A 23,334-nucleotide genomic window follows, 5' to 3' on the forward strand; every position below is an offset into this window, starting at 1 on the left:
GTGACATTCTATAGTAAAAACACCACAAGTTTACGTTATAGAATAGAATAGAATTTATTTCCAAATTTGGACCTCGAGAGGCATGGCATATAACAATTATGATTACATATAAATAATTACATGTATAACACACATCAATACAATTTACATGTAACTAATTAGCTCATTGTTAAGTTTGATAGTAATATAATGATATGATGACTTTATACAAAGTAACTTAGAGAAACAACTCCTTGTTCAGTTTGTATAATCTAGTCTGATAACTAGACACACAAGTTGAAAGGGAAAAAAAAGTGTAAAAGGTTAGTAAACTAATCATATATTTTTTTTTACATATTAATATTTATGCAACATAGTGAATGTAACTTTATGAGTAGAATTTAAGTTAATCAGTGGTGTGTAGTTTAAGTACATAGATCCCCTGATAGTAGGATGCATATGAATGAGATAGAGTCATATATTGCTAAAAAAAACTTGTACAGGCACATCTAAATTTACAAGGATAGTGGCAAAGAAACAAGTTAAAAATCAGTAAATAAATGATAACATATACATGTACAAAGAAAAAACAGCAAGAAGTAGCAAGAGGCGGTGCTAAAGGACATCAATTGGTCCACTTTTACTTGGAGTAATATTCCACTGTTACATATATTATGGACAGTGTCACTGTCTACAAGATTAAAATCAATGGAGTGAGTAGAGGGTCAGTTTTTAGTGATTGTCATAACTGATTTAAGTCTGTAAGGTTGGTCGAAGACAAATACAAGCAATATTTAATATTAGATTTTTGATTTTATTGCCTGAAAGTTAAGAGTGTAACGATAAACCGTTTGACGGTATATCGCGGTATGCTTTTCCACGGTTCAATTCACGATACGCTAAACTGTATATCTCCGTTCGGTTCAATCGGTCCAGAATTATCTGAATCGTCCGTTTTGTTTCCTTGGTTACAATTTCAAAATGGCTTCCGCGCAAAACACGAGGTCGACGATAACGCCTTATCTATTATATCAGCAGTTAAACTTATCTCCAGCATCTTACAAACCTCAGATTTAACACGGTGGAGGACTTTATCTCATTCCTAATGTGATTAAAAGTTATAGATGTTAATACAAATGATAAACCCTTTAGATCTAAACGTATTCTACTGTAATACACAATATCTCATCACGCGTGTATTTCGATGAAAATTCGCTGTCTTGTTGACTAAAACGTGTTAACACGAGAAATATGACAACTGATTTTCTACTTAAATGAAAGAAATAAAAGAATGAATGTCTTCCTTTTTCATTCCAGTTTATAAGGAAGATTATGAGGAAATCCCCGTAGTTCCCTGTAAATGTTCGTCTTAGAATATGTTCACAACTCAAAGATCTACCTATCCATCCAATTCCAGTAAACAAATTGATATTTTAATTATTAAAAAAAATATGAACATTTGATACAAACCTGTCAAGTTAAGACTTCTTAACCTTGTCATGTATTGTGATACGTGTGGTATCGTGAACTGAATACCGTGATACGTATCGTATCGTGAGGTTGGTGTATCGTTGCACCCCTACTGAAAGTAAGTACTTAAACTTGAATCCCTCAACCTCTCTTTAAAAAGCAAACTGAATTTTTCTTGTTGTGTAGAGGAGAAATGGTTTTTCCAATCACCTACTTCTCCTGTAAGTATATCAAGCATTACGATAATTAGTAACCTACTGAAACATAAAAAGTTAATATTCAGAAACATCAAAAAACTTCTGGTCGATTCGATTTGGAAAATCCTTGTCTTTTATGACATAATTACATGTACAAAGTATTACCATAACATTGATTCAACATTTTACTCTTGATCTTGACCAGCAAAAGAGCACCTTTCCTGATATTTTGATTTCGGAATTAATTTGCTTACCTTTCCTGTACAGGTATCCAAATATTCTTGATTTCTTGCGCTCTCTGACTTTAAAAATGTTGCATTCAGAGGCAATTCGAGAAGCAGTTTCCTTGTCACATGGTATGCTCAGATATTCTGCAATCTTTCTTACACACTCTACTTCATCCTAAACATAACATTCTATTCATAAAAGGCCCCAAAAAACTCCCAAAGAATTAATGTTTTCGAAAAGGATGTTTCATAATATATGTTAATTTTCTTAAAACTAAATATCTTTCTTACCAATCATATTTCTGTTACACATATCATTAATGATTTAAAACATCAGATACTACATTTTAATTCCATCAATGAAAAAAAAATCAGAAAATCATGGCAACATGAATGTTATTTGTGACATAACTGGCAATGTCACAATTTTTGTATATTTTTCAAAAATGTTAATTTTAAACTGATTAACTGAATTGCCAAGATTTAATTATTACCAATATAAATCGCCCTAAATCACCCAGAAGCTGGTGAAGGAAAATATTACAAAAGCAAATGAAGCCTTCTAGGATTGCATTTTAGAAGGCTATTTCATGAAAACGAGGGATAAAACCAGAGACCTCGGAATGAAATACTCGGAAGTCTCTGGTTTTATCTTACATTAATAACCCCAACCGGAAGCTTTTGTATCCCATTCAAAGTCTTATTATGAATCAAGGCAATTTTCGAGGAATAACTGAGTGGTTTACAATAAAGAGGCTCGACCAGAGACGTCTGAAACGATTAAATTGACAAGAAAAAAGTCTTTCGAAGCGAACGATGTCATTTTAAAGTAAGTTAATGATTGATATATTAACAAAATACGAGCTTGAAGCGGGGGTGCCTGAAATTGAGTTAGGTACGTTGTGGTAAAAATAAGTAGGGGGTGCCCCGTTATAGGAAACAAGTGCCTGTGGGCTATTTACAAAGATTGTGGCCCGCGTGGCGCAGTGGGTACAGAGTCTGCTCTAGAGTCGCGGAGTAAGGAGCTGATCCTAACGTCGCGGGTTCGAATCCACTGCGGAACGTGGAGACTCGTCCTTCGGCCGAGACCATATAAACCGAGATCCCGTGTCGCAGTAGGTGTTGGCACGAGAAAGATCCCTCACTGCTCTATGGCCCCTGAGTGACGAGTATAGGTATAAATTTGCAGCCCTACACCGGCAATATATACGCCAAGTCTCCATATGAGTGAAAAATTCTCGAGAAGGACGCTAAAAAAAAAAAAATAAAAAATAAAAGATTGTATGAATCTGAAACAATAGGGGCGCACGTTGTGATATATTAACCAAAATCTTACCGCCTTCATCTCTTCATATCGCAGTACTAAAACGTTGCCGGACTTGTAGAATTTCTCCCATTGAAGTTCATACTGGCACCATTCCCCGTATATGAAATCTGTGGAAATTATGAATAAAAATGGTTCAACATTGACTAAAAACCAACGCTGTATTTTTACCGTTTGGATGGGGAGTGTTCGGTGAATATGGGGTATTAAGAAATTTCTGTAATAGTTCAAAAAAGAAATTAAATCATTACGGATATTGTAGTCCATTTGCATTGCACATTTATCTGACACCTACTGCCTGACATAAAATTGGAAAGATGCTCGTTCCAGTCTGTGGTCATGTACATGTAGCCCCTGAAAAGTGGTTCATTCAAAAAGTGGTAGTAAGCCGATACAGCTATATCCCTAGGATCACGGACGATGTGGACTATCTTCCTACCGTTTTTGATATGATCCTCTGGCAGAAAATGAACAGGTAGGTGCGTGTAAAGAATTCGTGGGGATGGTAAAGAATCCATATGAGATAAATTGGATAATAGGTCAAGGAAAGTGAGTTCCATTCGAGGGAATTTTGCTTCCTGATTATGGAGTAATCTACATAGAATTTCATGCAGCCAATGACTTCCTGTGAATAAAATAATGTCATGACTGATCTGTTAAATCAGTTGATCTAAAATTATAATCACTTACTATCAAACTAGTATTAACTGAGAAACATATAAAATAAATATTAAAGTATATAAGTGTATATATATATATATATATATATATATATATATATATATATATATATATATATATATATATATATATATATATATAAACGCTAATTTTTACGTACATGTACGCACTTCAGGATAAATAACACAAAACTTTTTTTTCAGAAATCAACAATATATTATATAGATTTATATTCATTTAGGTAACCAGAATAATGTTTGCCAGGGTAATTGTGAAAATTTTGTACGATTTTGTAATAATGTTAAAAATGTGTGCAAAATTTTGTATAGATTTACATAGAAAACGGCACAAAGTCGCATATTTCAGCACCAAAGAAAACTTAAAACTTTTTTTAGGGATTTATTATTTATTTTTATTTCTATTCAGAATCAGTAAAAAAAAATATAAATCAGTCTTAACAATCACAATTACACTTGTACCTCTAATTTGTATTTCCCGCGTTTTGTCCCTAAGTCTCTTATTTACCCATAAGTCCTTTCAAAATAGCTTGCTGATCAGAGCAACCGAAGACTGGCCATTCCCGGCAAAGAAGCGTAGCTGCAGACAAGTTTTTAGCTCTACTGGTCAGAGACCAGAAGACCTTATGCGATAGTAAGGTGTCTGTCCGTGTTATTGAGACATTTTTTTGCTACTCCTCCTACAGTTTTGGTTTGATTTCAGTATAACTTGGCACACAAGTAAGGGTTCGAAATTAACTTTTGTAAGCACTAGTCCGTGCGGACTAGTGACTTCCAGTTTTCACTAGTCCGTAAAGCATTTGACTAGTCTACCTTTTGTCTTATGATAATGATAACATACCCGTGATAAACCTTCTTTATAACTTTAACCCCCCCACCCATCTATTTTTATGAGATAAAATTATTATTTTTGAATATAAAATTAAATTCTGATTCATCTGTAGCTACAGAAAAAAAATTGCAAGGTATCAAACATACAAATACTGTTTTTATTACATCAGTAAATAACAAATACTTAAACTTAGCAGTGATATACTTCAAAAAATTCCCCATAAATGTCTATAAACGGAGTATCAAAAAGTGTCAATAAACAATTAAAACGGTGAATAAATGTTTTTATGAATTGATTGTATCACTGAGTGAGAAAAAAAATGGAAAAAGGTTGGTTGACATTTTTGGGGCATTGCTGGTATTAGTCTCACCCCTGACCAATTATGTCCGTAATTTTACAGATTGACAATTACCTTGATAACCGTGATCTGTGTGTGATTAAATAATTTTCTAATAACGTATATTGCATTTGTTTCTTTACAAATTAGGCCATTCCAAGTTTTTTCTCTGTTTAGCGTCCACCCATCTTTCAAAAACCTACCTACCTATTTGCAAAAAACACACAAACCAAAAAATAAAACACAGACTTTATACTCATAATAATGACGTCACTCGAAGGATTTGATTTCATGAATCTATTTTTCTCGTAGAAAAAAAAACATTCTTCAGCAAAATCAAGGTATTCAATGCTTATATTATCAATATTCCTAATATGATATAATGTAGACAAATATTTTGAAAAATTGACAGAATTCAGTGATTTTGACCAGAATATTCAATTTGAGGACCCATGATTCTGTTTTTGTTTTTTTTTAAATATGTAGTGTCAAAAACCAAATCGCACGCGGACACTAAACATAGAAAAAACTTGGAATGGCCTTATCTGTGATCATTTACCCCATGTGTTGCAACAATAACTTAATTATAAACTTTTTATTGCTTGAAGATACGATGTATCATTATATATATGTTACGATTTTGGGAACTTGCAGGCTGTAAAAACAGCTTTAAACATAAGAAAATTTCAATACATGTACATTTACTATTTAAATAATTTAGGACGATTTTGTGAATGTCAGTAATTATGCATGGCAATTAACCTCTTCCTGACGGCCACCTTCTGGGAACTAGTGCTAGTCCGTACGGACTAGTGCTACATGAATTTGACTAGTCCGACACAATTTTTACTAGTCTCGGACTTACGGACATGAGCTAATTTCGAACCCTGCAAGTAAACTACACTAAAATACATAATTATATATATATATATATATATATATATATATATATATATATATATATATATATATATATATATATATATATATATATATATATATTGATTTTGATGAACGGTGTTGCCATGATTACTAAAAATAGAAATTTATGTGAAAATACATTCAGAACGCAACTCCTCTTATGTATCCTTAATCCATTGGAGGTCACCAGAACAAAAATACAGACACGTAGTATCGGGGGGGGGGGGGGGGAGCTTGCCTCCCCCTACATTTTTTCAAACATAACGACATAATTAACTTTTTACAGTTGAAAATGTTCCTTAAAAACTCCACCCACGCTTTTTGTTGCGGTCTTCGAATTCTTAAGGACCCTCTATACAACAATGCAAAATGTTTTTAAGGCTCTGAGAAAATTATATCATATAAAGATATAAATATGGAGTTTATCTATTTAATTTTCAACATAGGGTACCTGCCATTTATCCCCGGGAAAAATATTGACAAAGACAATGAAGATTTCAATTTATTTCCATTTTAGATCTAAGGGCAGATCACTCTAACTGCATAAAGATACCATGGAATTGGAAGTCTTTGTGCAGTGTATAGAGGGTTTTAAATCATGGTAATGTGGTAATGTATTAATAATATTTGGGTTTGAAAAAAAAAAAATTGAACCCCCCCCCCCCCCCGACACACACACAAAATAGGATTTTGGAGTTCGGATCATATACTTTTTTTTTGGTTGTCAAAATTTTTACAGGTAAGGTGTCTTTTTCTTTAATTCTGCCCCCCCCCCCTTTCGAAAACGAAAAAACGGTACAACGTACCTGAATTTGATAATATTTTTATCCGGCTGGTACTTCTACTCGTGTAAGACTTCATTTTTGGGGGGTGATGGTGGTAAAATTTAACATATCCGTCTTACCTGATTTAGGATAGGAACTGACAAGTATATCCTCTTCTCTGGTTTGTAAATGCTGTATATCCTTTAATCGCTGTGTTGCATTCCTTAAATAACCATCCAAAGGCGGGAGAAGCATCCCATTGGGGCATCTAGGGAGTGGCTTATACATTCTGGACTAAGAAACTAAGAAAAACCAAAATTTTATTTTTTTTTAACTACTTCATATAATTCAATGTTGACAAATGCACAGAGCCGATAACGGTGCATATTTTACCCCATTTTATACGCACCACTTCTGTTGACAAAAAAAGATCATAAATTAGACCGGAAGATGAACATTTACGAAAGCCTATTAAGATCAAACTACGGTAAAAAAATATTTAAAAGGCGTTATAACGCCTTTTCAAAAGGCGTTATAACGCGAAAAAAGGAGTTATAACGCCTTTTCAAAAGGCGTTATAACGCGGAAAAAGGCGTAATAACGCAAATGAAGGCGTAATTACGCCTTTTCAAAAGGCGTTATAACGCGAAAAAGGCGTTATTACGCCTTTTAAAAGGCGTTATTACGCCTTTTTAAGAGGCATTAATACGCCTTTCAAAAAGGCGTTATTATGCCTTTTGAAGGGCCATTATTATGTCTTTGACAGGCCCGTGATTTTAAAGTGGGGGGGGGGGGGGGTCCCATTAAATTGACAAGCAAACAAAAAAACAAGAACCCCCCCCCCCCCCCGAAAAAAAATGCCTAAACTTGAGGGGAAACTTTTTCTAATTTTTCGGTAAAACTTTTTTTTAAATGCAATGACTTGCCCGAGTTTAACCATACTGCAACAAAATGTTAATTGACCAAGCAATCAATTAATGATTTTTTATATTTAAACTATAGCAAGACTATTCTCCCAAAAAGTGGGGTGGGGGACCCCCCCCCCCCCACTCACATTCGTACTACCGGCCTGTTTGAAAAGGAGTTGTATCCAAAAATGGAAAGGCGTTATTTTAAAATAGTAAATATATGAAAGACTGAACCAAAGCCATCTTTATTTATGCAATATTTAGATTATAGTTTTAATATTATAAATTATATTATAAATTATAGTATTTTCTATATTCCTACACATCTCGCAGACAGTTGTTTGCATTTTGCATGCATATTAAGAGAAGTCAACACTCTACTTTTGAAAATCCAAGATATAGGCAGAACCAGCTTTGGGCTTTGCTAGCCACGTATTAAAAATTCATATCAAATTTGAAATATTTTTCTCTCCTCTTGGTAAAAAACAGGCAAAGTATTTGCATAGGTATAATGAGCAATTAGCCTTCAACAAAATTTCTGAAATCCATACACCTTGGTAGAAGCGTCTGGCATCAGAGAAGGACTAAGTTGGTTTAACACTGAAAATATTTTACACATTTAAAAATCTTTTTTCCTAGAAATCTAATTATAATCAGCCCCCAGGGTGGGCTAAGTAAGTCATGTATTGAAAAAAAAGAGGCGTAATAACGCCTTTTGGAAAGGCGTAATAAAACCTTTTGGAAAGGCGTAATAATACCTTTTGGAAAGGCGTAATAACGCCTTTTGGAAAGGCGTATTAACGCCTTTTGGAAAGGCGTAATAACGCCTTTTAGAAAGGCGTAAGAACGCCTTTTTGGAAAGGCGTAATAACGCCTTTTGGAAAGGCGTTATAACGCCTTTTGGAAAGGCGTAATAACGCCTTTTGGAAAGGCGTAATAACGCCTTTTTTGCGTTATAACGTCTTTTGGAAAGGCGTAATAACGTCTTTTAGAAAGGCGTTATAACGCCTTTTAGAAAGGCATAATAACGCCTTTTAGAAAGGCGTAATAACGCCTTTTGGAAAGGCGTAATAACGCTTATATTTGCGTTATTACGCCTTTTTCAGCGTTATAACGCCTTTTCAAAAGGCGTTATTACGCCTTTTTTCGCGTTATAACGCCTTTTGAAAAGGCGTTATAACGCCTTTTAAATTTTTTTTTACCGTAGTTTGATCCTAATAGGCTTTCGTAAACATTATTCAAACTACTGTATTTTGTAAAGAACTTTCATCGTCAGTGTTCTATGAACAGTTGGGATTTTGCACGTCCTTGAATAGTGGACGAGGAAAAAATATGCCAATTCAAAGATTTCTTGTAATCTGAAGAGGTCCGTGTGAAAAATATTTTGTTTTACAGTGTTTTTAAAATACAGTGCTTACGGTAGTGTCCTTTACAAAAATTTTGGTATTTCTATGCAAAATTTGTACATGACAATTTATCATGTTAACCGTATTATTTCGTATTCATGATCACTTTCATATGTTGAACAAAATATTAATGATCAAAATAAAATGAAAAAAAAATATTTATTATCTTTTGTTATCCAATCTTATTCCATCACAGAATTGACAACAAACACAGTCATGTACATGTATGTCAGCGCTGCAATATTTTGATGGATTTGCGATGTAGAATAATTTATTGTATATTTTTTGTAATGTCTAAAAGAAAAATGTAATCATTTAGTTATAAACTCCGTATCCATCATTTTGTATATTATTTACTAAACCTTTATAATCCACTAGCTGTAAAATGTTGATGATATTAAAATAAAAAATGATTTTTTAAAATCTTAATTCAATATAGAACTGCATAGATGCTTCCAGTACTTCTACTTTTCGAAAAACATGTAAACGTATGCCTGATATTTGTTTCAATTTAAATCACATTTACTTCTATTATAATAAATCTATCAATATACAGTCCCTGAAACGTTCTACTTTCTCACTTGAACGGTGAGCGAACGCTGAACGAACGCAGAGCGAACGGTGAGTGAACGATGAGTGAACGCTGAACGCAACTTGGTGAACGATGTGTGAACGGTGAGCGAACGCAGAACGCGAACGAGCGCAAACGCGAACGCAAAGTGAACGGTGAACGAACGGTGAACGCAAGATGAACGATTTGTTCGGAATGCCTTTGATCTTTTCCTTACATTGAAACTATTCTATTGTATGTATAACTGGTGCTAAAAAATGAATGAATAATAAATAAATAAACAAATCAATGAAAAGTATTCCAAGAAAGACGATACATGCACATTAAGTAAAATTATTAATTTTAGTTTCTAACAATATTTTCTGCGCATATGTACGATGTTTAAATTCAACTTTTTAATAAGAGGATTTTTATATCTGTAAAACATTGTAATTGTTACCGAACACTGTAGTATAAAAGATAAAATTAATCTAGTTGTAAAATAAATATGTTTATTCTTATTTGATATTAAAAAATCATTACAAATAATGTGGATTTTAGAAGAGCAAACTACGGACTTATAGAATAAATTACAACGGTTGTAACAACCATACATATATTTCCGTGCCAAGACGAATCCGTGTAAAATAATGAGAAAAAAATAAAATAAAATATTTTACAAAAGTATGTGGACGTATTGCATAAATACACCCGTATTTCAAAATTTTAATGCAATAATATATTTATAAGTCAGTTTTATTTTTTATGATGATTTATTGAGCAGACTTCTACATGTTTCCCGGCCGTGATTATACTTGGACAAGATGATACAAAGAGGCATTCATATTACTTGTTGTATATTAAATTTTCACAACCTCATATTTAAGTAATATGCTGTCATAGTTTTTATTAAACAGACAAATGAGAGAGAGAGAGAGAGAGAGAGAGAGATTCGGTCTTACCCACCCACCCACCCCTTTCTCAAATGTTTGTACCTATATCAAATAAAATTTCTTAATTATTTTCTAAATATACCAGGCAATGAAAAAACTATTTTTATCACCAAACCTATTGTGTTACAGTCATAATCGGTTTTTATTTTCCTGCTTCAAGTTCACACGAAGTCCACGTGCTTGACCTGTCAATCAAAATCATTCGACACTGTGCAGGTGTGAAAGTATCGTCACACCGAAGGCAAAGTGTTAAGGACATTGGCAAGGTTCCTGGTTATTGTATAGAATTTTTCAAGAACTTTTGAGTAGGTTTAAATGCACTAAACATGCTATATTCTGGATCGTTTTACCTACCAATCCAACATTCTTTTTTAGATTTTGTCAAATTAGTGTTTTTACAATTCTTAATGCATTTCCTATGTAAAATGTTGATAAAAGGGACCTACAAAATTTTTCACCATAATATTTCTTCAAAACTCATTTATTTCATACAGTTTTTGTATTATATACATTATTGTATCTTCATTTCCTATGACTTCTAAATATTTTGGCTGAAAATGTATATATAGAAACAAGACATGGCTATACCGGCACCGATCATCATTTTTGAGTTGCGTCCCTTAACAGCTAAAATTGGTCAAGAGACTGGTTGATTGTTTTTATCATGTAATTGACTGAATTGATTGAAACACATTGTCATAAAAATATTAGCATGGATTTATTTTTAACTTTATTCGTAATTACTAAATGCTGATTCCTTCACACGACCTAAGAACTGTTCTCAGTCGGCATGGTCGACTTACCTTCCAGCATATGTCACATCTTTGCCCTTCCCAGCATACTGAGCATAACTATGGTAAATGACGACCTGTTGGCTCTTTGTCCCTGAATACAATGTACAACAAAGCCATTACTACTTTTCTTGCTTGCTGTATAGATGATTCTACCCGTTGAAGGAAGTGCACGTGCTTTTGTTTACCTCTGTAACATACGGCGATACGCTTTATTAGTTTTCACCGCTTAGAGAATTCTACACGGGAGATCACTCTCAATCACTATTTTATAAGGAAAAAAACCCCATGTATTAAACCTTTTTTCTCCGGAAAACCCTGACTTGCCAATGTCCTTAAGTATCTCCGAGAAGTTTTAACATTTTTTCTTATCATTTCTAGATCTGATTCCAATATTTCTAAAAAAAAAAAAAAAAAAAAAATAAATAAATAAGATACATTGGGAATAAACACTTGGAATGATTAAGCCGCTTGAATTTGAAACCTACTCCCTGCCAATTTAAAATATCACCGCCGGCACATGCATGTATATTTTGAACTACTATTGTTTAATGACTTTGTTTAGATGCATGTTTATTTTAAGACTGAATTTTTTGTGCTACAAAACACATTAACTTCTATTTAAATGTTAATTAAAATATACTGGAAATACTAACTAACAGATTTACGGAAAAGGGGGGGGGGGGGTCTTAATTATATCTAATGGCAAACATATAAAGTTACGTACGGTGAAAAATATCATTACTGGAGAATCACTTTGGTTATATTAATGATAATCATGTTATAAAGGCATTTCTCTCTCTCTAATTAAAGACTTTATATTTGTAAAGTAGAGAAAAATTCTATAATGTATTACATTTTAAACAAATATTTTTTTTTCAAACCACACTATCAATTAAATTCCCTCTAAAGATATTTAATTAACTGGATAGCTGCAGTACTGTTTATAATCCTCAGAATTAGTTCTAACATGTATTTCTGTATTATTTGAAAAAAAAAATGTGTTAGAAATAAATATTTTCGTATTTCTGCTGAAGTTGGTAAATTAATTGACTTCTGTTATTATCTATGCATTAACGATTTGTCGTCTTTAACATAACAACAAAATGTTGCAGTGCTTGAAGCATCTGTATATTTCCCGTATTTAAATTTAATTTTTCAGCATCGTTCTACATGGGTACATACATGTACTTATAAAAACATTTATTTTCCAGATAAATTTAATAAATAACCTAACAGCTAAGTTAGAATAATAAAAATAAATAGTGTAGATATTTTTTTCTTTAAACACGATATGTAAATTATTAAATTTGTAAATCCTTACTTAAAAAAAGATAAGTCCATTCACTTCGGAGTTCCGAATGACAATAAAGACTGAACGATAAGTGAACGCTGAACGCAAGGTGAACGCAAAGTGAACGAACGAAGAGCGAACGCTGAACGCTTTGTGAACGGTGAACGCTGAACGCAAAACTGTGAACGGAGAGCGAACGGTGAACGCACGCTGAACGAACGGTGAACGCACGCTGAACGAACGGTGAACGAACGGTGAGCGAACGGAAAAATGGGAAAGTAGAACGTTTCAGGGACTGTACATTGTATATCATTTTGTTAAAGCTATATACGGCGTATCTGATTAAAAAAAATACTACAAGATTGAGTCTAGATATACATGATATATATTATTCACGTTCAAATTAAAAATTTCACCTATTTTGAACTTGAAGAACCTAACGTTTCAATAGTTAAATCGACTTTAAACTTTGTATTTTTTTGTGAAGCCGGTAAATAATGCGGTTATTGTTCAAAATTTTTGATATCTTTGAAACGCGATTGATTTAAACTGTGTAATTTTCAGAAAAGACTTATCTTTATACAAAGTAATAAAACAAATAGAAAGTTAGATCGTTTTTTAGTTTTGTTATCTGAACTTATCCAAAAAAAAAAAAAACAACCAAAAAAAAAAAAAAAAAAAAAAAAAAAAAAAAAAAAAAAAAAAAGAAAGAAAAAAGCTATATGATGATTTTAAAACATCAGCTTCATAACTTTAAAATATGAGTTCATGGGAATTTGATCAGATGTTCGATATTAAGTTAATTTCACTTTTTTTTAAAAGATGGATCATACTTTAACTGCATAATCCATATTCATAATTCTACATAATGACAAATTATTGAAATAACCCCTCCCCCCAAAAAAACCCAAACAAACAAATAAACACATCAATAACAGTTGAAATTAATTTTTTATTACTTCATCTTTCTAAATAAGGCCTAAAAAAAGAGTTTGTTTTCTATTCCAGACTGTGAAAAAAAATAGGGTAGGTAGGGAAACATTTTATTTTATTTCAACATAAACAATAATTTTACTTTGACAATAAGCAATGTTTATGAGAAATAAAGGTTAGTCTTTTTTCATCCAAAATGACGGAAAAATCGGCATAAAAAACAAGTATAGGATAATGTGTTTTTCTAAATCACGGGGAAAAAAAACGAGATTAAGATTTCTAATAGGTATACTTGAGTGGTTTCTTTTGTACTAGCATCCCCTTCTTTTGAATAGGGAGAAATTGGCGATGTGTTTTCTTAAATATTTGATAATTACTAAATTAAATAATGATATTTAAATAATACATACGGCATAATTAATTAATTAAATTGGGGTGACACGAAACGCCGAAATGTCGGGTTTCTGCCGAAATGTAAGTAGAATGCGCCGAAATGACTGATGAAATACTGCAATGACTGTGGATATCAATTGATACGGATACTAATACCTCACAAACATAAACTTTTTGAGGTCAATCCTTACCCCTAAGGTTTTAGAGCCCATTTTATCGTAAATATTGGAGGAAGTCAGCCGCCATTGATGGGCTTCATAGTATACCGTATACCACGCCCGATTGTTTTTTTTTTTTATCCGCTTTGTAATATGTCAGTCTCGTATTACGTTTTTATTTAAATTGTAAATGATATATTATATACCTTTAAATATTAAAAAAAAAAATAATGACGATGTTTATCATCAGGATAATATGAATATTAGAATATTAGCTAAGAATAAACCCCATATAATTATGTATTAAAACTAATAATAATAGAAAAATTTATAACATAAGTTTCTTACTAAAAAATTTTGACTTAATATTAGAAAAAAACTGTACTTTCAGATTATCAAATACTTTTAGATTATCAAATATTGGGACAGTTAGCCGTTTTAAATAGACTTTAAAAAGAAAAGTCTGATTACGTTGCCCAGATTTTGCCACGTAGAGGCCACCCCAAATACACGTAAGAGCCATCATTTTGAATTTGCAAAATAAATATTTTAATTAAAAAAAAGAAAGAAAGAAAGAAAGAAAATGGAAAATTAACCTCTAAAGAAAAGCCAAACAAACATATTTTGGATATCATATGGGGAAAAATAAAATATTGTTAATTTCCACTTAAACATTTAATCTTTTTAGAAATGAATGAGAAAAATAAAGAAAATTTGTAAAAATGAGTTGGAAAAGTTGGAATTAGAGCTTTAAAAAATATGGAAACTATAAAGGAATACATACACAAAGAACACCAAAACTTTGTAAAATGCATAAAGCTAGGTTATTTGGTCAATAGCATTTTATAAAAGATTGAACTAAACAATAGCACATAATATGTACATTAAAACTTAATTAAAACCAAAGAAAACCATAGGAATTACTAGTAATACTAAGGATGAGATTGTATTTGGAGAACTGTTCTTATTGTGTCAAACACAACGCCCTACCAGGGCCCAGACTCAGTTCCCCAATACACAATCTTTTTCAAAGATACATAAAACTTAGTATACATGTCTTATAAGGAAGTGAAAATAATTAATGAGAATTTAGGAATTAGTTTATTTACTAGATGCAAAAATACTGTAAGTTAAACAATGTAAGATCAGTGAATTGGAATTCAGATTCAAATTACTAGGTCATCGAATTAATTTGTATTTTGTTAGATATATTACTTTTACAGACCATGTAGTTGATGTTTTACCAAACCAAAGTAATTAAAAAAGCACAGTTTGGAGTTTTAATTCGTTTTAAATTTTGCATACTTCGTAGAGCAAGCCTGCTGAGAAAATCTAAACGCCCGCGGTGTTGTCTCTCTAATTTCTTATTATACAATATTTGATATATTACTTTAATAAAGTTTTTGGTTAACATTTGACCAAACATTAATTCAAAAAAATATTTTTTTTTTAATATTTGATTCAATAATATAAGCGTTTGTTACGAGAGTTTGCAATATTAAAGGAGATAACTCTTACTTGACAATAGGAACTGCTGTGTATAAACCACGTACCATTTTAATAAAAACTTATGGTATTTGATTTCATATTCGTTTACAGAATTACGAAGGCTCAGGTGAAAGCTATGCGTTTTACTGGTAGCCGTTTTGAATCAGAAATATTCAATGTTGTCCTTTTTTAACATCAATGTATAATTATTATTTCAGGTTATATGCAACAAAGTTATATTTAAATAAATACAAAATGATACAGGTAAGAGAAAGGTAATAATTTAGGCTATTCCTATACAACCATCTATATGTCTAGCAGAGAAGGAAATAGACAAAATGAATAAGAAAAACAACATGTACATATATTTGACATGTACATGTATACGAAATAGCTTTATCAGTCATTCTACGATAAGAGGACCAATTCGGGGTATAAAACATGAAAAAAAAAAGAATTGTTTCAAATAGCAAAATGAACATCATAATTCTCTAAAGAACATATCGGTTAACTTAAAAAAAAAAAAAATCAACAAATCGGCTATCGTTAACTTTTTACAACAATTTCAATATAACATTGATTTCAAGGAATGTTACGGAAGTTAATGCTTGAACAAGTCTTATTATTTTTTAAGTAAATCTGAATTTGAACAATTTTTGTTTTCTAATGTTCAGCATAGAACACTAAAGTTTGATTCATGAAGTCTCGCGTGAATTCGATAAGTTAAAATTTCGTGAAAAATATCGTTACGGAAGTTAATTTCCAGCAGTAAAAGTTAAAAATCTCGACAATATTTAAAAATAACTGTTGTTTTAAGATGTTAATCAAAAGTATGAAGCATTTCGCTTCCAAAATTAATATATATATATATATATAAACCTAAAAAAAATCCTGAATTACGGTTACGGAAGTTAAATTTTTAAGAGAGACAACTGTTTTTGTCTAATTCATTTTATTATATCGAAAATTTAATGGTCTAAAGTAGCTCGGAAGATGTTGAAAATAATCGATTTTATTCATTTATTTTAATTAGAAAAAAAAAATTAATCCCTCGAAAGTTCCAAATATTCCTCGCTATATACGATGAAAAATGGCAAAAGACCAAGTACACGAATGTTACAGTATCTTTGTTATAATATTATATGAAGATTGTTAAAATTTGTCTGAAATGATATGGATGTCTGAATTTATGTTTACTGTGTATACACAGACTGCAAATCTCAATGAAACTAAATTAACGATCTTCATGTATACCCGACAAGTGCGTATTATTATGTGGTATTACATAATTAGGTACATGACAAACATGAAGTTTTGTACGTGCGCTATACACACTCCATGATGAATAATGAATAATGAACCATAAAATCAGAATTAGCAAAAAAAAAAAAAAAAATGCATGCTAATATAGCTAAAATATGTAAATGAATCATTTTATTTATTCTTTATTCACTCAAAACCAGATCACTGATACAAGAGGAACATATACACATATATACAAACAAAAATTACAGTCAAGGGTCAAAAAATAGTATATAAAAGTATATAAAGAAAAAAGAAAAGAAAGTAAACATATAATCAGTTATATATATGGAGGATTCAAGAAGGACAGACAGTTTTGAAGATTTTCTTAATAAATTTTGACAATGATTTTTGTATTTCTACAGTATTTGAGTTTATTAGTTCATTAAATGTGAAAGTGTTAGGATTTTTACAATATCTATTTTGGAGAAATATTTTTCTGTCATTCGAAAAGAACTTGCATTCCATAACATAATGAAATTCATCACCAATAGTTTTACAATCACAAATGGTACATATTCTTAAATTTCTATCAATATTATTCCATCACCTATAAGAATATGAATAAATCACATTTGTAAGCTTACTTTCATGGGCTGTTAAAATTTTTGCCCAGTACATAACCATTTTTAATTTTATAAATAATGTCAATGGATATCTACCTGTTTCTCCATACATCATACAATTTGGAGTACTAGATTTAAGATTTCAGGAATTTTAAGTGCACTTTTTCTATTATGTCTAAATTTTCATATCCCCAGACTTCACAAGAATGAAGTAAAATTGGGTTGATGACTTCATGTCAATAAAACGCATCCTTTACAGAAAAAACAACATTGTCATCAAACATGTATTTACACAATCCATTTCTTTATGCTATTGTCTTTATTTATTGTATTGACTAGTATGTTTAGTTTGAAAATTTTCATTCAAGCCCTCCACCGGCAAATGTTTTTACCAAAAGAATGAGGAACCTCAGTCTCAACCCCAAAGCACACATATACACAAAAACACACACACGAACGAATATACGCCTCTTCTTCTTCAGATTAGTATTATAGAGATTGTTGTAATGGTTACACAATCTGTATCGTGAATCAATTTACATATATCTTCATAAATGGTTTCCGAAACTTTCCTTGATTATGATTCGGTTCTTTTTTTTTTTTTGGGGGGGGGGGGTGAAGACAGAAATGAGAATCGGAAACGTGAAAAGAAATTCAACATGTATTTACCATGTCACATCACGATCTCATAACTAGATGTTTAGACTAATTTGATTCAACCAAACTTTAACAGTTCAATTGCTACCAGAATGAAACATGAATAATTTATTGCACAAGTTGTGTCTAACAAATTAATGTACACACCATATGAGCAGGGACCTATATACTAGTATATGGGTCCCTGATATGAGAGACAATTTTATTTTATTACTAAATGTGATTTCCAAATTCTCAAAAAATTCATTAAGTACTTGATCCATCTGCATGAAGTTGATAAACATGCAATCTTCTTGTCCAAATTAATATATATTGCATGTATGATATAACTGTAAATTGTCTCAATTTATTTGTTATGACAATAATATTTTATACACTGTTTGTATAATGAGGAAAGGATCTTTTAAGTTGAAATAACTTGCATCCTATCCTTTTCGAAATTTATTTCATTAATACAAAAATAAATAAATAAATAAATAGATAAAAAGAAACAAACAAAGAACAAAATCCCCAGTTTCCAAACATCGTTTGCGATATAAATTTATCAATTATATATAATCAATAATAATCCATTGATATTCACAATAATTTATAATTGATAATTATATTTTTTAATCATTTATTCTTTTATTCTTGAAAAAATATTGTATTTCGAAGAGAAGATAATTAATGAGCATTTAGAGATGATTATTTAATGATTTATTCTATATAATTTCAAATATTTTAAAGTGTTTTTTTTTCATAAATAATAATAATTGTATAATGAATGAAACATTATAACATATCTGTACTTTATAAGCCAAAAAAAAAAAAAAAAAAAAAAAAAAAAAAACAATCGGGCGTGGTATACGGTATACTATGAAGCCCATCAATGGCAGCTGACTTCCTCCAATATTTACGATAAAATGGGCTCTAAAACCTTAGGGGTAAGGATTGACCTCAAAAAGTTTATGTTTGTGAGGTATTAGTATCCGTATCAATTGATATCCACAGTCATTGCAGAATTTCATCAGTCATTTCGGCGCATTCTACTTACATTTCGGCGGAAACCCGACATTTCGGCGTTTCGATGCACCGATTAAATTGATTATTGTGTTATATAAATCAAGTAAAGTTTAAAGGAAAAAAAAGTAATGTTAAAAAATATATGTTAAGAAATATATATCTATTCACATATAATAAATTCACCATATATGGCATATTTATGTATTCAGAACGAAATATTGCGGCGTGAACCATCTCAGGGCGAAACAGAATTGGCACAAACCATTTTGTAGCAAACCATGCACCGTCGCGATACCGGTAATCAATGTGATCCGCGTAAGTGATCCGAAACAATCTCCCTTGCAGAGTTGTCGTTCGTTTCTCTCTCAGACTAATTGTTCCAGATATACTTAGATAATATCTATCTTAAAAGAGAAACATTAGTGCAGGCATTTAATTATAATGAATTCAAACAAACGCACTATTTCTCGTGCTTATCACTGTGATATACGCGAGCCAACGACAGAGGTGAATGTATGAGCCGATGATAGAGAGTGGATCCGAAACTGTCGTAATTTCAGTTGTTGCATACACTCCGGTTACTTGCAAAAGCAGAGTAATAAATTAACAAATCTAATTATATATGAAAGGTACGAGATAGAGGCTCTAAATCGTACGTAAATATATGTATTAATCACGTTATTATTTTTCACTACCAATGAATAAATGAAAACTGATACGGAACTACCGTAAACACTGTATATAGCAATGTTTTTTCCCAATTATTTGCAAGATGGCTCGAAATAGGGTACACAATTTGGTCCTTAGTTAGGCCTATAAAAACTATCTCTCTAAACATATTCAGTCAAACTATTTTCGGGACCGTTACAGTCCAGTAGGAAGCAATTTCAGTTGGGGGGGGGGGGGGCACAGCCATACATTTGTCAGTTGACAGTTGAGCAGCTGTTGAAGGGGCACTACCAAAAATTCTTTGACAAGCAAAAAAAAAAGGTCTTCAGACATTTTTATTGAGGGGGCACAAGCATATAGTATCTATGTTTACTACAGTAATCTATATATCGGCAAAATTATTCCGTGCCCCCCCCCCCCACGGTTCCTACGACCATGCCGTTATATGTACATGTATATCTACGACAAACAATTTTTTTTATACTTGTATATATACATGTAAAAGATCATAACAATGTTTCTAAAATGTATAATTCTAACGTATTGAACATCATAAGAAAAAAATTTCAAAAAATTTTAAAAATAAACTTGTGTATTTATTGTCTATGAAAATTTGTGAAGGTGGAATCATCAGTATGTCGATTTCGGTTACACTGGCCAAGGGAATTTTGTCAGTATCCTACCAGATGGCATAGCGAGCGTAGCGGAATTCCTACCAGTGAGCTTCGCGATCGAGTGGAAATCCTACCAATGAGCATTGCAATCCTACTCGTGAGCATTGCAAGCATAGTGGAAATCCTACAAGTGAGCATTAACTGCAAGCGTAGCGGAATTCCTACAAGTGAGCTTCGCGAGCATATCCAAAATTCTACATATAGTAATGAACATTGTGAGCGTAACAGAAAACCTATATTCCAGTGATCTTCATGATTTTAGCAGAAATCCTACCAATGACCTTCGCAAGCATAGCAGAAGTCCTATATCCGTGAGCTTCGCGAGCATAGCGGAAGTCCTTATGTGAGCTTCGCGTGTGTTGTGGTAATCCTTCAACAAGCTGTGCTCTCAAAATCATTGGTAAGATTTACAATGTATGCCTTTCTCTCATTTATTTTCACCTCATAGATAAAACTGCGATTGACTTACCTGTTCATTCGAAGGAAGCGTGACACTCGTAGATCTCATATATCTATAAAAGTAACCAGAAAACCAAGCATTTGATAAAACCATGCACAAATAGTACAAAAAGCTAACTTCTACGAGGGGCGGCAAGTCCATTCGCCCTAGTTTCAAATCTTTAAATGTATAAAAGCGAGCCCTCCATCGAATGAGCTACCGTGACGGTTTATTCAAAAGAAGATTTTGAAAAGACTGACCCAACTTTGGCTCGATTAAACCTAGCCCCAACAGGTTATCATATGATTTGACTAAGCTACGGACTCACATAACATGCGATGGCTTCAATATAATTAACCTGGAAAAATTGCCTATATAGTTGTTATAACGAAGGAGAGGTTTAAAGACTTTTTCCCCGATTTATGTGCATTTTAAAAAATCTATTTTATGATTTTAGTCAATATTTTTCTTCAAAACTTGAATCCAAACAACTTAGTAATGTTTGCAAATTAATATGAGTTAATGTGGCTCTGCTACCCCTGTAAAGATTTTTTTTTAATTTGATATAGATGTATCCCCGTGTAAAAATTTGATCCCCCCTTTTTTGTTGCTCCATCCTACCCGTGGGGTCATTATTTGAACAAAATTAAATCTGCACTATATACATGTATAAGGGGGCATGCATATCAGTATCACTAAAGTTGGCCCTGCAGCTCCTGAAAAAAAATTTTAAAGATTGATTTTTTTCTCCTCATGATCCCCTATATTGTGACCAACCTCAGTTACCCTGGGGCCATGGTTTAAAACAAATTTGTATATATACTATCTGAGCATGCTTTTTGGCAAGATTGGTTGAAATTGGCCCATGAAGTGGTTCTGCATTGAGATGTGAAAAGATATCAGACGAACGGATAGACATACAGACAATGTTCAGACAACGTTTGAACAGAAAAGGTCACTTTGAACGTTTCCTTCAGGCGAGCTAAAAATATACACGTATACACATGCGCGGATCAAGAGGGGGAGGGGTCTGGACTTCCCCCTGGAAATTGCAGAGGTATTAAAAATATATAATGAAGCAAAGTGAAAAATAACTTTGACCCCTTTCTAGAAAACGTGGACCCGACCACCACCACGAAATAGATGTTTTTCAAGTTTGGGAAATGGATTTTCCTTTTTTTTTTTTTTTTAAATTTTTTTTTATTTTCCTTGTCAAGAAAGGAGTTTAGGTTTTTTTCATGTCAATAAATTTTTGGGTTGGAAATTTGTTTTTGACTGGGATGGACCCCCTCCCCCCCTGGAAAAAATCCTGGATCCGCGCCTGTATACAGGTGTAAATGATTATATTTACAACTTCTATTGGAATGATGCACTTGAGGAAACAAGCAGACCTACATATTTTTCGGCAAACAGGGGGCGACAGGTTACAAGGGAGAATTAATGTATTTCACTGTATTTCACTGCTTGGACTTTCTCCGAGATTTTGTACTGGTTTGTACTGGTGATGCTTACTTGTACTTGCATGATGTGTCACTTCAATAGACTGATATGTTTGATAATTGGTTTAGTTCAGTTATTATGTCCTTGTTTACATACCTGTTAAGCTGTTTAGTATTCTTCACCCAAGAAATCGCTTAAAATCGGAGACCTAGTCAACTGTCACCTACATATTGGTTATCATGGCGTAATGGTTATGTAGTTCACAGATGGAACGCCATTACTGTCATCATCAGATTGTTACTTATTTCATTCCATAGATGCTTGTTCCCTGAACCTATGAGTCGAATAAATCTTACAATATAATGATAGAGGGCGGAGCCCTCTCACGGGCCCGAAGGGCCCGTGAGAGCGAAGCTCTCCCTATAGGTAACACGTATGTATGTAAAATATATTGAATTCTACAGTAAACTATATTTTTATTACAATACCTATGGAACTGAGAACCTTGTCGCCAATATGGCGTCCATAGTCTTATCCATCTTGAATCTCGCGGCAAATTCCCGCTTAAACGAGATGTTGGTGAATCGTAATTTTAATTCAAATCCTGCGTTAATGAAGTTTCCTCAATTCCAATAATCAAAAACATCCTTACAGTACACATCCTTGTTACTTTCGTTTTCATCTAGGCCTAGCCTAATTTGATCGTCATAGACCCGACATATGACGTCATTCATTGACTGAATCAGCGGAATCTGCCGACTTTTTAACAACCTTTAATAATTGATATTTTATATACGTAATCTCTTTTTAAAAACAGATTTACAACTCTTAATAAACCATACTATGTTTTTGGAGAAATTAAAATAAAATCGGTTTAACGAATTCTAGTGACGTCACTGTCTAGACTGCGTATTATGCACATAGAGGGGCGGATCTTTCTGTGGCCCCTTTCACCAGAC

General features: G+C 32.3%; 2 protein-coding genes across 5 annotated transcripts in view; one reads left to right on the top strand and one right to left on the bottom strand.

Moving 5' to 3' along the window:
* LOC133188546 (dual 3',5'-cyclic-AMP and -GMP phosphodiesterase 11A-like) overlaps positions 1-7,269 on the top strand; it is a 279,036-nt gene extending 271,767 nt beyond the window's left edge. The window contains exon 21 of the mRNA XM_061324026.1: positions 7,260-7,269. The gene's annotated coding sequence lies outside the window, so the exon portion shown is untranslated. The remainder of the gene's footprint in view (positions 1-7,259) is intronic.
* LOC133188567 (sulfotransferase 1B1-like) lies at positions 46-22,631 on the bottom strand. Of its 4 annotated transcripts, XR_009721309.1 has the most exons (8): positions 22,532-22,626; positions 20,966-21,008; positions 6,890-7,051; positions 3,493-3,822; positions 3,210-3,307; positions 1,901-2,048; positions 1,450-1,668; positions 46-670 (listed from the first exon to the last, which is right to left on the bottom strand). XR_009721309.1 is itself a non-coding variant. In XM_061324047.1 (7 exons), the coding sequence occupies exons 3-7, from the start codon at positions 7,035-7,037 to the stop codon at positions 1,559-1,561; spliced, it is 834 nt and encodes a 277-aa protein (XP_061180031.1). In that variant the 5' UTR covers positions 7,038-7,051; positions 20,966-21,008; positions 22,532-22,626; the 3' UTR covers positions 46-1,558. The 4 variants fall into 4 exon arrangements, 3 of the variants coding, with proteins under 3 accessions (XP_061180031.1, XP_061180049.1, XP_061180043.1); XM_061324047.1 differs by having other exon boundaries at positions 46-1,668; XM_061324065.1 differs by lacking the exon at positions 3,493-3,822 and having other exon boundaries at positions 46-1,668; positions 22,532-22,631.
* Positions 22,632-23,334: the final 703 nt, after the last annotated feature.

Source organism: Saccostrea echinata, unplaced genomic scaffold, assembly GCF_033153115.1.
Source record: "Saccostrea echinata isolate AGI-Se365-2 ecotype Australia unplaced genomic scaffold, CSIRO_AGI_Sech_v1 ptg000001l, whole genome shotgun sequence".
Lineage (NCBI taxonomy): Eukaryota > Metazoa > Mollusca > Bivalvia > Ostreida > Ostreidae > Saccostrea > Saccostrea echinata.

Bases quoted from the DNA above. Each gene is read 5' to 3' on its own strand.
- LOC133188567 (XM_061324047.1), bottom strand. From the start codon at position 7,037: ATGTATAAGCCACTCCCTAGATGCCCCAATGGGATGCTTCTCCCGCCT. The intron at 3,308-3,492 runs GTAGGTGTCAGA...TAATTTCCACAG, and splicing joins TTCCAATTTTATGTCAGGCA to ATTTCATATACGGGGAATGG. The intron at 2,049-3,209 runs GTAAGATTTTGG...TGTTATGTTTAG, and splicing joins GATATGAAGAGATGAAGGCG to GATGAAGTAGAGTGTGTAAG.